Source organism: Ischnura elegans, chromosome 5 (genome assembly GCF_921293095.1).
Source record: "Ischnura elegans chromosome 5, ioIscEleg1.1, whole genome shotgun sequence".
Taxonomy (NCBI): Eukaryota; Metazoa; Arthropoda; class Insecta; order Odonata; family Coenagrionidae; genus Ischnura; species Ischnura elegans.
This window is the reverse complement of record NC_060250.1, coordinates 36434090-36448101: the sequence shown is the minus strand read 5'-3', so window position 1 is coordinate 36448101 and position 14012 is coordinate 36434090. Positions and strand designations below refer to the sequence as shown.

The 14012-nt window shown below is 38.6% G+C and overlaps 1 protein-coding gene across 1 annotated transcript in view; it reads left to right on the top strand.

Moving 5' to 3' along the window:
• LOC124158721 overlaps positions 1-14012 on the top strand; it is a 43627-nt gene that overhangs the window by 19148 nt on the left and 10467 nt on the right. Inside the window, exons 8-10 of the mRNA XM_046533976.1 lie at positions 4997-5957; positions 9524-9665; positions 12900-13125. Of these exons, the coding sequence (XP_046389932.1) occupies positions 4997-5957; positions 9524-9665; positions 12900-13125 (1329 nt within the window). The remainder of the gene's footprint in view (positions 1-4996; positions 5958-9523; positions 9666-12899; positions 13126-14012) is intronic.

Sequence of the window (14012 nt, the reverse complement as noted above, 5' to 3'; positions counted from 1 at the left end):
CTATCGATAAATGTTTAACAGTAATGTAAAAATTGTCAGTGGCGTGTTAACCTACATTGTTCTCCGTAGATATGACATTTCACGATCAAGCTATTGAAATAAAAACTGTGTGTGAAGTTTGGTATTCCATTATTTCAACGAATAGTAATGAGAAAAGTCACATGTTTCACTTGTGTGGGCTAATTTAAGGCTTTAAATCAGTGAATAAATAGTTGTTTTCATCATAACGAGCTCTGTTATTGTAAATTGTACGTGATGAATATAAGAATGTGACCGTGACTTCCAGTTTTTTATAGGAGTATTTGCCTATTTCTCACTATATTTTTATGGTATATGCAAGTATATTGTTTATGGATTTACCTATGTTATTGAAATATGTTTTAGCTTGTGTGTGTGTTGGCAGCGGAACCGATTCGCGATATCACATGTGGATTGTGTACAGACTGTTTTGCTGTGAATTCGTAACGTAGGGCAGATAGGACTACCTTCTCCGCTAATACGGCGATGCCAAATTCAACAGCACAGCTTACAATCGTTATCCTCCAGTATTACAAGTTTCTTTTACATCTCGATTTGCCGCCGAGGTATAGCAATAATTTGTCTTAACAAATTCCATGAGGGTCTTGGCATCAATTTTTGGTGCCCTAAAAAAAAGGCTTGTGTCCTAACACCCCCTGCCACACGCCTTTTAGGCGGCTTCCGGGGTATTATGTAGATGAAGATGAATTTCAGGTGTACTTTTCGAATGAGCGGCAACATTATCATCCATTTTTCTGATAACTAAAACATACGAAGTAAAACACTTGTACTTCATCATCCCGATGTCGCATTATTATTATCCCAAGTAATAATCGCGGCACAATAGCAATAGGAAAACTTGCCCAAGAATAACAGAACAAAAGAAAGCGACGATGAGCGGCTAAATATTCACTCAAAACAAATATTACAGCATGCGCTCAGCGTATTTCCCAACTCCCTACGGTTGTTTAGGCACCTATGACGTCACGCCTGGCCTCGGCAATGCTCGGGTGTCTTCGTGCAGTGGTCGGCTCAGAGAAATTTTTCTCAATTTTAAAGTCAATTTTTTTATTTCTTTTGATGATGAATGGAGAAACTTTAGGTATTTTTGCGAGCTAATGTATCCATTTTACTTATTCAAAATAGTTTTTAGAGCAATCGACGACCCATGCAAGTTCCCCATTGGGCCATTCCATGTCAGTTCTTAATAATGAAATACACTTTGTTACTTCCACAAAATTCACAGAGTTTCTATTTATTACCGGTTTCGGCTATTACACCATTTTCAAATGCATACGAAATTTGGTGGGGGCAGGTATAAGGCATCTTTTATCTTATGACTCCTTTATTTTTTATTTAATATTTTTACCCTGATTATGTTGGAAATAAAGCAACTATTTAATACGTAGAATTTTATAATTTCAACAAAACTTTGGTTCAAGTAATCTGAGTCTTTTTGATTGTACCATTCATATGCGTTAAAAGACAGATGCGAATGTTGTGGGGGTCCACTATACTCGGGGCCCTCGGCAATTGCCGACAAGCCGACCTGGCCAGACCAAAGTTCAGTTCATCCAGGCATGACACCCACCGACTCGGATTTTGATGAAACTTGGCAATTTTCATCCTTCCATGTAGGAATGTGACAGTGTAAAATATTTCTGGGCTATCACTAATAGTTTATTTTTCACGGCCATTTGAAGTTTGGGTGAAAATGCAGTTTTTCAATGAATGCAGTGTCCAGAGGCACTTGTACCTCCAGAGGGAAATAATTTGTCTCAGCCATAGTTTTCATCCCATTCTTATGAAAATGTGCAGGTTTACTATAGAAGTTATGAGGATTCCAAAAACTAATTGAAAAATATCCTAAGGGATATTGGAAATTCTCTAAGCTCATATGTTTCATAAGATTTTAGAAAATTTTGCGTCAAAAACATGGTTCTATAAAACATCAAATTTTGACCTGAGGCAATATCTGAATCAAGCTAAATTATTTTTTCTAATATTCCTTAAGGTATGACCCACCACCAGTAAAAATATAATCCATGGCTTTTTGCTTGCTTTGTTGTTAAAAAAAAATTATGTAAAAAAAATCCCTTTTCATGACTCTGGTAGTCAGTGTTGGGTCCTCCTTCAAGTGTGATGAAATGCTTGTGTTAACTGTTTTCTATATGTTAGCAAATATTTACAACATGAATCTAGTACATAATAAGTTCAAAAATTAAAACAATTTTTATTTGCAGATTGTTTTTCTCCCGATAAGAAAAATATATTTTTGAAATGGAATATTTTAAGAAATTCATAGCACTTACCCTTCATTGCTGGGGATAACCTGATTGTTGCTTTATATAACACATCAAAATACAGCATACATGTCAATACAAGTTAACATTCTCCATTTTGTATTGACAAAAAACTTCACGAATGTGTTTTACTTCATTAATGTTGTACAACTTATAAAAAATGTTAGAAGATACATAGTCTAACTTTGACCAGCCTTTACTCAAATGAGGACTAGAGGTCAACTTGTAGCAGTATCTTCTTTGAAGAATTGATAGTTTTAAACTTCATAGTGGAGCTGAGAAAAATATCAGATTACATTGAAATAGGGTAATAATGCAACCACACCTTTTAGACCTGAACAGGGTTCATTGAACAGAAAGTGAAAATGAACTGAGTAAGCCCTGCCACTTTAACCATTTATACAAAGTAGTTTTTCTCTCAGGAGGTAGGAATTGTTTGCACGGTTTTTACCCCAGTTGCCCTCCAACTTTGGCAGTGTGAACATCAAGTTATTTTTTTCAATAAGTTTTGTGGTTAATATTTGTGTCCATCTCTAGAAACCAGTTATGTAAACCTTAAGGAAAATATTTTGACAAAATTTGTTCTTTCTGTCTCAGTTTACAATCATTTTGTCACTTTCATATTTTGATTTTTCATTTAGACTGATGCCTAGTGGCCCATGGGGCCTGAAGGGGCCCGAGCCCCCTCAAAAATTCGTTATGGGTGTGAGGAAAAAATGTGCCAGGCTTGTAGATTTTCCCCGGATTTTCCAGATCTCGATATTCGAGTTAACAGAGTTCCAATGTTGATCAAATGACTGTTCTAAAATGCTTAAAACACTTAAAACTCACTAATTATAAAATTTCTCGGGGCAAGATCCCCGGTTGGGGCCCCCCCAATATTTTTTGTAAGTCGGCATCCCTGCTGATGCCTTTATAATGGTCCAGTATCAAGAGCTTGTTAACTGTAGTGTAGTAGATCATAGTGGTACAGAGTGCCATAAAACTAGCTACACTCAATGGAAAAAATGGGGATTGAGCTTCTACGGCCTCAATGAATTAAAGAAGAAAAGGAATTTCTCAAATGGCCGTATAATTCTCCCTGCTCGTCCACCTTGCAAGTCGAAAAAATGGACTACGTCGGAAAAAATAAGTCGGAAAAAAGGTCCCTACAGCCCCACAAAGGATCTTGTTGTGTATGTTTGAGTGAGTGATTGTGTGAGTGTGTGTGTTGTTTGGGCTTTCCGGTTGAGAGGCTGGTGTTTGGTCCCTGCGGGGAATTTCTCCCCCTTCCCGCACACCAACGCAGCAAAATTTTTCGACTTGCAAGGTGGACGAGCAGGGAGAATTATACGGCCATTTGAGAAATTCCTTTTCTTCTTTAGCTACACTCAGTTATCTCCTAAAATTTGAAGAATTAAGTGCATTGGAAAGACAAATGATTGAACTCAGGAGTTGCGTAAGTTCTGACTTCTTTTGAGTATTTGTGAGCACCATGAAACCTACTTCTTAAAAAAATATAAAACATACCAAATTAATTGCTGTGATCCATTTAGATGTCATAGGAAAAAAATTATTAAATCACTACAAACAGTAACACCAGCATTTTCATTCAAGATAAATAGCATACCAGAAACTATTGAAGCAATTCCGGGACAAAAAATTGATAATTGTTCTTTTTTTAAAACGTAAAATGAAATTTATCCACTTTGTACTTGCAAAACTCAAACACCTTTTCAAGGGAAGTCATTGTGTCACCTAGATCCTGCTGAAGGCTTTCTCAAGTAAGAATGTGCTTAACTGTTTCGCCTCTCCCATCACATGGAGATTTCCCATGACTAGTTGCAAAAAATGACCAAGAAGCATGCAAGTCAAAATCCAGGTGACGATGGCACAGGTTTATAAAGTTTTTACAGTTCTTATATTGGCCAGCGTAACCATCACTGAAATATTGGAATCTAGAAGAAGTAGGTTACTGAATTGAAAATTGTTTACGTAACCGATACGTACTCCTTATGCTTGAATCAGGAACTCGTACATGATATCATTTCTGTGGCAATCCATTTCTTCATCAATTCTGGAGTGTTTTCCTTCCTTCAAACTATTTCAAACCCTTCAAATTCACGCAGACATCTGAGCACTCATTTATGGAAGTGGGACTGATTGATGACTGATTAGTTTCTGTGCAATACTCACAAGACTTTTGATTCACTTGGTGGTTCAATCGTTTCAAATGAATTGATGGTAAATGACCTGTCACTACTTTAGACCTTTGATGTTCATTTGTGATTACCCCATTATTCAGCCCAGAAGCAGTTCATTGGGGCATAGAAATAAAAAATTACAGATATTAGGCTGGATGCACACAAAAAAATCGACTCGAGGTGGAAAAAGTTTGAAGACCGCCAAGTTTTACGTGATTAAATGCTGGTAGAATTCAAATCTTCTTTTACATAGCAATTAGTGCTGTATCTTCATATACACTTCTATAGTAATGCATCTTCGGCATAGTAATATCGACAATGGACTAGTTTTTCATTGAAATGGTTGTCAAATCAGTCACAGAAATTGACAGTTACAGTGTGTGTTCTGTATGCACACAACAAGGTCTATATAGTAATTGTGAGGCTTACTTGCATGCTTGCCTCGTGGGTCTACGTGAACTACAATTTGCTATTTTTACATTACTTTTTTAGGTATGGCAGTGCTAAGAGGAAGCATGACAAGAAACTGGAGGAAAATCCAGATGAACCTTTTGATCTGGATTGGAATAACACTGACGATTTGGATTGCTTTGGTGTGGATGGGTCAACTTCTTCCAGAAAGACAGCTGAAAAACTTGACAAGGACTCAACTGATGTGCAGTCAAGTGAACAAAATGATGTCTCAAACCAGTCACTTAATGAAACTTGTGCTCCTCAGGAAAGCTATGATCAAAGTCGTGGTGATGTAATTGAAAATGATAATGAGGCCATAAAATTGAATAGAGGCAGTGTGGAAAACGTCAACGACATGGATGCTAGTTCTTCATGCATGAGTGACAGTGGTGATGAAAATTTAGTTATAGATGATCCTGATTATGAATCAAAATCTCAGAATCCCAAGGTTGTTAGCTCAAAAGATTCCAGGATAATGTCATCTAAAAGTAGCGAAGTGAATGTTGTTAACCAAGCTGGTGTTAAAGAATCACCAAAGCAGCCAGCTAGAAATATACGGCAAACTAGAAACATGGCAAAAATGCTTCAAACCATTAATAAAGTAGAGGAAATTGCAAGTGCTAAAATTAATACAGGTAAAGTTCCCATGGTTGAAAATACAAAGTCATCAAGTATAGATAAAAATTCTTTAAATGTGAATGATAAGCAGAATAAAAGTGTTGCAAATAGTGGTATGAAAATAAATAGAGAAACAAGTTTACTTGATGAATTGATTGCGCAACAAGAGAAGTGGTTGGCTCAAGAGCAGGGCCCAAAGGCTGAGTTTTGCCCAAAGGTTCCACCTGATATCAAAGAAAGAATGGAATGCCTTAAAAAGTACAGGCCTATTCCTCCTCCAAGAGGTCGCAACTACGTGTACAGATTGTTCAATTTGAAGAAACAGGATATGTTCTCCCCAGGATATCGGCTTTTGGTCCGTCACAAAGTGGATGCACAAGAAGTAAGTTACATTTAAGATTTCAATTTCTGTCAAAACTGAAATATTTGTGTAAGATTGGTGGGACCCTTATTTGTTCCTTGATGTATGCGTAAACTACAATTCTTCATAATTATAAAACGTTATTGTACTTTTCCACACGATTTAATTAATACGACCGGTTTCGTCGCAGTGGCGACATCATCAGGTACAGACTGTATATATAATAACTGTTATCATAACGGTTTCTGTACCTCAAGATGTCGCCTCTGCGACGAAACCGGTCGTATTGATTAAATCGTGTGGAAAAGTACAATAAGGTTTTATTATTAAGAATGGATTTTCACAAAGTAAAGCCAGAAACAATCGAGTTTACAATTCTTCAGTTTTCTTATATGTGTAATCTGTCTGTGGAAACAAGAGTTCCTTTCAGAAAGTTTTTTTTTGCTTCAAGGGTGGAGTTCTTATTCCCTGTTAACATGTTGAGTGCCACGTCAGTCATCGGTGACTGACACCGAGCTTTCCGTTCTGGCTGCATCAGTCACCTGTGACCGACACTATAAAATATGATAATGAAGGTAAAAATTTAACATTTTTCAGAAACCTTTAATGGACTTTATTATAACTAGGTAAACATAAAAATGGTTGTCCCTCGCAAGAGTCACAAAATGTTATGCTAATCAGTTTGGTCAAATTTTGTGCTATATTTCTTCCACTCTGTGCCACATTTTCTTCATAGCACAATTTACAATACTTTTGCATTGCTACACTAATTTGCCAGTATTGTGCTTCGCATTGCTGTCCCACGATACCTGCATGTACAGCTTGATGGGGAAGTCACTATAAAACTGTGTGGCACTCAACGCGTTAATAATCCATAGAATAGTATGATATGATCTGTAAAGATTGGAGTCCTCCGAGTGAGCTCTTTTTTAATTTTCATCACTACAAATTTCCTTTTGTTATCTATAAAACTTGGGTCAATTTGGCTTTATGAGACTGAAATATAAGATGTAGAGGTCCGTGAAATTCGCGAGACGCAATATCGCAGAATAACGTGAAATCGGTAAATAAAAACGAAATTTTGCGATTTTGGGTGAATTAGCAAAAAAATCACATCTAATGGGTCATAATCTATTAAAGCCTAAGCCTTCATTGTTTAATGCTGCCGACGTTCATTTGCTCTACCTCATTACGATTCCAAGGTCAATTGGCTTGTTTAGTCTCGCGCGTAACGCATCCGCGTAATATCGCGCACTGCAGTGATTTCTCCGCCAGAATTTGCCGTTAAATTTATCACAGGTTCCCTTGTATCAATCCTGAAATATTTAGAATGAGGCGCTTTCTCACCTGAAGAATTAGATATTATGTATTAAAAAGTGCCGAAAGAAATTTAACGGGGCCGCGAAAGAGCGGAAATACAAGCTCTCACGCCCGGCACGCGTCAATGACGAGCAGTAATTCCGGTGACTCATCGCGATGCATTATACAGCGTTATTGGATAACTTGCTGCAGGAAAAACTTGAGTGTGGGTCTAATGTAACAATTCTGTTGACTTGAACACGGCCGCTGGCTGGAAACGGGCCGCCGTTCACGGCATGGCCCACAGCGTGGCAGAGAGTCGTATTGTCTCAAAGCGGCCTGCATTTCACGGCGCAGTGACGTGAACGGCGGCTGGCAAAAAGTGGTCCCGTCAGAAAGCGGCCTCAATGTAGCACTGCCCGTATTTCACGCCGTAGACGGCGACCCGCCAGGCCGGATTGAAATGGGCGCCGAGGTGACCACGGCAGCCGTCAACGGCGCCGTGCCATCAACTGCGGGATTCGATTTGTTAAAAGACATCCGTAGACACGTATGGTTATTTGAAGGTAGGAAGAGCTAGCAGTTGGGGAAAGGGAAGGAAGGAACAGTGAGGATAGGAGGAGAGGGGGTTCTCTTTGATTGCAGATGGATCGTCGGACATTCGGCTCTCCACTGAGCTTCAATGCAAAAAAAAATTATTTCGACATTGGCCAAATTTAATATCTAATTCTTCAGGTGAGAAAGCTTCTCTTTCTAGATGTTTCAGGATTGATGAATGGGAAATATTTTTTCAATTTCCTTTGAATCCAATTATTTTTAGTTATGTGTGCTTCTTTCATTGCCTTTCCTGACCGATTGGCAGCAGCTGTAATCAAAACTAAACGATTTTGTTGTATGTAGCTGCTGTCCTACCTTCCCTCAACACCTGGGTGAGGGGTATCGAAAGGGAACCCACGACATGAAACATTTTGGCCAATTTGTAAGTTATACAATACAGCTATGGTTATATTGTAGCTACCAGCACTCAGTTTGAAAACACCATCAGGAGTGGTTGTGTTTTGCGGTTGGACTTTTTTTTATCGTGGTTCCAGCTTTAAATATTGAACAAAGGAAAGGAATTTTAAAATGCCAAAAGCTAGTGATACCGTTCATACCAGGGCAAGTGAATTCAGCTCAGAAGGATTTTATGTGAAAGAAAGAGTGAAAGAAAGACTGAGCAAAGTTTGCAATAAAAGATTTGAATTTGAAAGATGTGACACGTTGTTAAAGCACATCAGTAGCGATATGCATAAACATGCGAAAGAAAGGGGACCTGCAAAACGACAGAAGTCTCTCTATAGCTCTATCATTTGAACACACAAGTCACTCAGTCAAAGAAAGCGAAGGAGGAGCTTGTTGTTGCTACCACTGAAGCATTTTTAAAGGCTTTATTTAGTGTAGAGTAACTTGACAATCCTAAAATTCTGGAATGCCTCTCGAAGTAGGTATACACATATAAGGTAGTGGGGATTTGTCATTTGCCGATCGTATTCGCCAAGACTACATACCTACTTGAACCGTTCATGTACCTTAAACCAATATCACTTGAACCATTTCCTTCATTTAGTTTTATCAGAAATTTTGTACAATTGAAATTGTGTTAAATGTTATGTAAAAAGCTTAACAAAAGTATAAGTATTCAAGAAACGTGTACCATAAAATAATAGAACGCCTATAAACCTGGAAAAATTGTGTCATTATAATAACACCGCCAAGATTTTCTATAACACCGAAATCACATGGTTTTAAAACTAATTTTAGCAAAAAATATAAAACCACTTTCACGGACCTCTAATAATATGTGTAATGTTGCTGCCATCTAATGTTTTGAAGGGGTTTTGTCCATTTCAGTGAAGTCATGGCAAAATTAGCAGTGCCGGTACGCACTATCCTTAACATTTTTTACACATAAAATATTACTATGGGTTTTTTTATTACAATTTATTATTTGCATTCATACATTTTTTGTTTTGGCTATGAATGTATATATGTATTAGAAAATTTGGAGCAACAATATTGATAAAAGTGTTATGTGAGTATTATGTCTTTTGTTAACCAGTGCTGGAACGGTGATCCGGCACCATGACACCCCTGGTCCATATTTATATGTTCTTGAAATGATTCTTCGTTGTAATATTGTTTTGATACTTATATATTGTTCTTTTTTATCTCGCTGTTTTCACTTATTTTAAACTGTTAATTTGATGTTTTCATTGCCTTTGTTGATTCTTGTTTGCTTCTATTGATAGGCTGCACATAAACCAAGACCTGTAACTATTGTGCCAAAGTTAGAATTTCAGCCTGAGTTTGGAGCAGAAATTGTGACTGTCAGCGAGATGATCCAGGAGTGGTTATCCATTCGATTGAGGCCTACTTCATTTCTCATTAGAGGTTTGTAGTAATTATACTCTGTTTATTTTATCTTTGCGGGTGAGCTGGTGTTGCTTAAGCAAGTGGGGTTGAGGGGAGGGAAAGTTTCTCAGCACGTGACTTTCCCTTTGCCAATCAGCTGATAGTGGGCGTGGGCAAGTGCTTTGAAAATTCAGTCGCTGCATAATGAAGATAATCTACGCTGATCCTAGTTTTTGGAAACCAGTCCACTTGCGGGGTATTCAATGGATTTTCAGGTTTCTACAAAAAATTTTAATGAGCTTTCTGGGCCTTTGAAAAACAAGCTATGGTTAAACCATAGCAGGTGTCAGTCCATCGAAACCTTATGAGCAAATCTCATCTTTAGTGGTGTTGTACTATTCTCTGGTGTCACCTTTCTCGAGGAATTTTCTTTATAGTTAAGGGAACACATTATTAGCGTTTACCAGTACATCTGCTAGGAAATAGTGAAGGTAACCCTAGTGATAATTCTTTTGGAGATAGTGAAAGACTGTATTTCGATGAAGTGTCAAGTTGTGAGCATTATAAAATCCTTGGAATTAATTTATATCCCCTTGATGAGGTTGTTATTCCCCTTGGTGATGAATCAAGTGATAGAATAAGTGATGACGACCGAAAACTAGTGCAACTAGTATCAGAAAATACCTGCGAGAACCTGCCTTCCCAGAAGAATAATGTAGCTTACATTATGTTCTGAACCACTGAAACCAGAGAGAGATGTTATGGGATTTACTTCATAAAAATTATGCTAGAATGTAATTTTTCTGCTCTTAACCATATTACTTTTGGCAAACCTGTTCATTAAAATTGGCTTTTGTGCAGTTGCACATTGCAAAGCATGTTAATCTGTGATTTCTCCAGAGGTTTTTTTACATACTTTACTTCTCAAGTCATTTGTAACATTTAAATTTAATTTCAAATGAAATAGAAACAAGTCATGGTGGCAAATCAAGTGAGAATAGCTTGGATCTTCTTGGGAATATCCTAATGTTTATTGTCTAATGGGTGACTAATGTTTGTAGCTTAATGATAGCAATCAGCATCAATGAGATGATTATTATGTCAAGTATTGTAACGGTTCAAACCGCGAGAGCCGCCCGCTCGCCTCCCGTTCGATATCTCCCCGTACATGTGATTGTTAACTCTCCACTCCCCAAAAATAGAAAATTGCCCCTACGGAGACTTACCGTATCCGGGCTTAAAATCAAGTTCCCCAATTGTTCGTGCCTGCACGCACACTCACTTACAACAGGATCTAAGGAAATCGTGGCAATAGCAAAACAAATAAATTCAATGACATCCCTTTTACAATTGATTTTAATAATTGAACTACCATAGGTTCCAAAATTTACACTGACACTAAAGCATTCCCAACACACACAATAAATCCCCGTTCCAAAATCCATCGGCGTCACCTCCAACATGAAATATTCACCTTCGGCTTCTCCTTCCAAAAATGACAATAGCACTTTCTCAATGATTATAAAAAATTGATGTTTCCAACAACAAAATGTACCCACGCTCTTTAGCGAATAAGCAACGTAAAAATAGTGACATCAAACTTACAAAAAGAACTTTCCGTGCAAAGCAATTATAAATTGGGCGTAACTGTTCAAATGGCCACCCGTTTTGAACTCGGGCTCAATGATCCGCCAAGTGACACTAACATTCCGAAAGTATGCTCAAACTTCACCACGTGCCGCACTTAAGTCTTGCAGGGCCGTGACTAAAACCAGCCAACAGTAAATTCACTAGGGCCTTATTGTGGGGAGCACACTTGGGACTTTCAAAGGGGGGAACCATCTGGACACCAAAGGATATATTCGGGCTTTGGTAATTTCCAAGCTTACTTCCTTTATCCGATGTTCTCGCCACCCCTGAAGAGCTGTCCGCGTATCGGCCTCCTCCACACGTGCCGTAGCTTGGCTGCTGCTGCTTGTCACCGCACGCCACTATGACTTATCTTTGTGTCACACCGTAAGGGAGAGAGAGCTATCCTTCTCGTCCCTCTCTTTTATAAACTCTGCACTACCCACAATCACCTCGGGTGCACCTCAACGCCCTCTTTTTTCCCCGGCCGTAAGGCGGGTTTTCAAACGTATTCCGGGAGAGAACCACTGCGTCGCCTCTCCCGGAAATCCACTCTCACACCATGTCACATCCATAAAAAAAAATATACTACAATGGCAAAAACAAAATAAAACCCTTTACATAAATTCAGGATAGAACTCCGTGAAAAAAATGCTAAAAATGTGAGTGTGCGCGCAGACGTAACCCCCCCCAGCCGCGATGTTTTATATGATGCGTCGGGCCGGCTCCGGTCCGTACCGCTACAGTATTCCATTGAGGCCAGGGGTGGATGATGCCTATGTCTCACAGATGGTTAGATATGCTCTTAAGCATTAAAAAGTGTGTCAACATATTCTACTTCATGCTAATTTGTTGAAATATGTACATAAATAAATAAAAGATTGTAGCATCGTTACTAACGGCTTCCGGGTGCAGCTGCGTGTTGTCGTGCAAGCTTTCGCGACCGTTGCAGGACGCATCATCAGGCGATGAAACTTCATCGCCTGATGATGCGTCCTGCAAGTTTCATCACCTGATGATGCGTCCTGCAGCGGTCGCGAAAGCTTGCACGACAAAGCGCAACACGCAGCTGCACCCGGAAGCCGTTAGTAACGATGCCTCTCGCTGCGAAAACCTACGTTCAAAAGATTGGAGCACTTTTCCACAAAAATTTTTACTGCATACAACGTGTTTCGGCTCAAAGAGCCATCATCTGGTACAAGACACTGCAAAACATTTGAAAATCACCTTTATACCTTTGAGAAAGGGGGTTGAGGAGGATTTGACATGTTTGAAGAAGGGGGTGGGAACAGGCGTACAGAGTGGAGACAGTGGGAAAAGATACCACTAAAGGGTGTGGGGAACCCACGCTTTTCCAACTATCTCCACTCTGTATGCCTGTTCCTACCCCCTTCTTCAAACATGTCAAATCCTCCCCAACCCCTTTCTCAAAGGTATAAAGGTTGTTTTTAAATGTTTTGCAGCGTCTTGTACCAGATGATAGTGATGATGATGCTCTGTGAGCTGAAACGCATTGTACGCAGTAAAAAAAATTGTGGAAAAATGCTACAATCTTTTATTTATTTAAATATGTCTAACTTCCACCAATTGACGCCTGAATCTGTTGAACTTATTGATGAAATACTTTTGTCCTTCCTTCCTCAGCTCGTCTTGATGCTTTCACATCTGATGTATTGATGGTGGAGCGAAAGGAACTCAAGGATTTACGTAGTGAGGAAAACTACCACAATGTGCAAGCTTCCAGCTGTCTTAACACTCTAGAGACTGTGTTGCGAGCTACTCGTGATTTACCTCCTGGGGAGTACATGTTAACTCATGAACCAAAAATGGGTCCATTTGCTAGTATTTACATGGCTGCTGATGATACAAGGTTTGTGGTCTCTTTTTAGTTTCCTGCAAAATTTTTAGTATAGTGTAAACATGTTAAAACAAGTATGAAAGACTTGTTGAGGTACATAAAATTGCATGTACATACTCGTAAGACATGCAGGCTAAAAAAATCCCAATATTACATGGCCATTTTATTACTGATTGTGTATATCATGAGAAAAGCATTGGTGATGAAGAGGGAGAGGTTGAGGTTAGGGGTGGAATACTGGAACCACTGGCTCCAGAAAAAGGGCCCAAAGACAGATTTTCAATCACTATTGTCTCCCTCCCAAATGGGTCCCTTATGTTTTCTCCTTCCTCATCCTCAGACCCACTCTCCACATCCGTTTTTCCCTCATTAGCCGAATTGAGGAAAGAAAAAATGTCTTTAGAGTCTATCTCTGCCACCATATAGGTCTCCTTTTCAAATGCAAGCCACTCTTACATTTGCAAATTAGATAACATCACTGCAGCAAAGAGAGAAAGAAAAATATTTTAGAAGAAAAGATGTTGAGAGCCTAAAAAAATGTTGTATTAATTCCTAGAATCCTAAAATGATATATACCCCAATATCAAATTGGAGAAAAGTACGACTACATTTCAACGATAGTTAGCTATACATATCAGCAATGCATAGCAGCAGTACTACTGCATAATGTTTGACGGTTAGTGAATGCCTACCATAGGCAACCTATGCCAAACATCTTTCAGGTGGCTGGCTGGATACTTTGCGCACGTAGATAGAGGAAAATGGGCAGATACGAGGCGTGTTTTTAAAGTAAGTACCGTTTTGAAATAAAAAAAAACAAGTAAATTTTTTCAAAAATAATTTATTCACTTGAAAGGCCATACTTTACTCTACTTTTCTACATAATTCCCATTACAAAT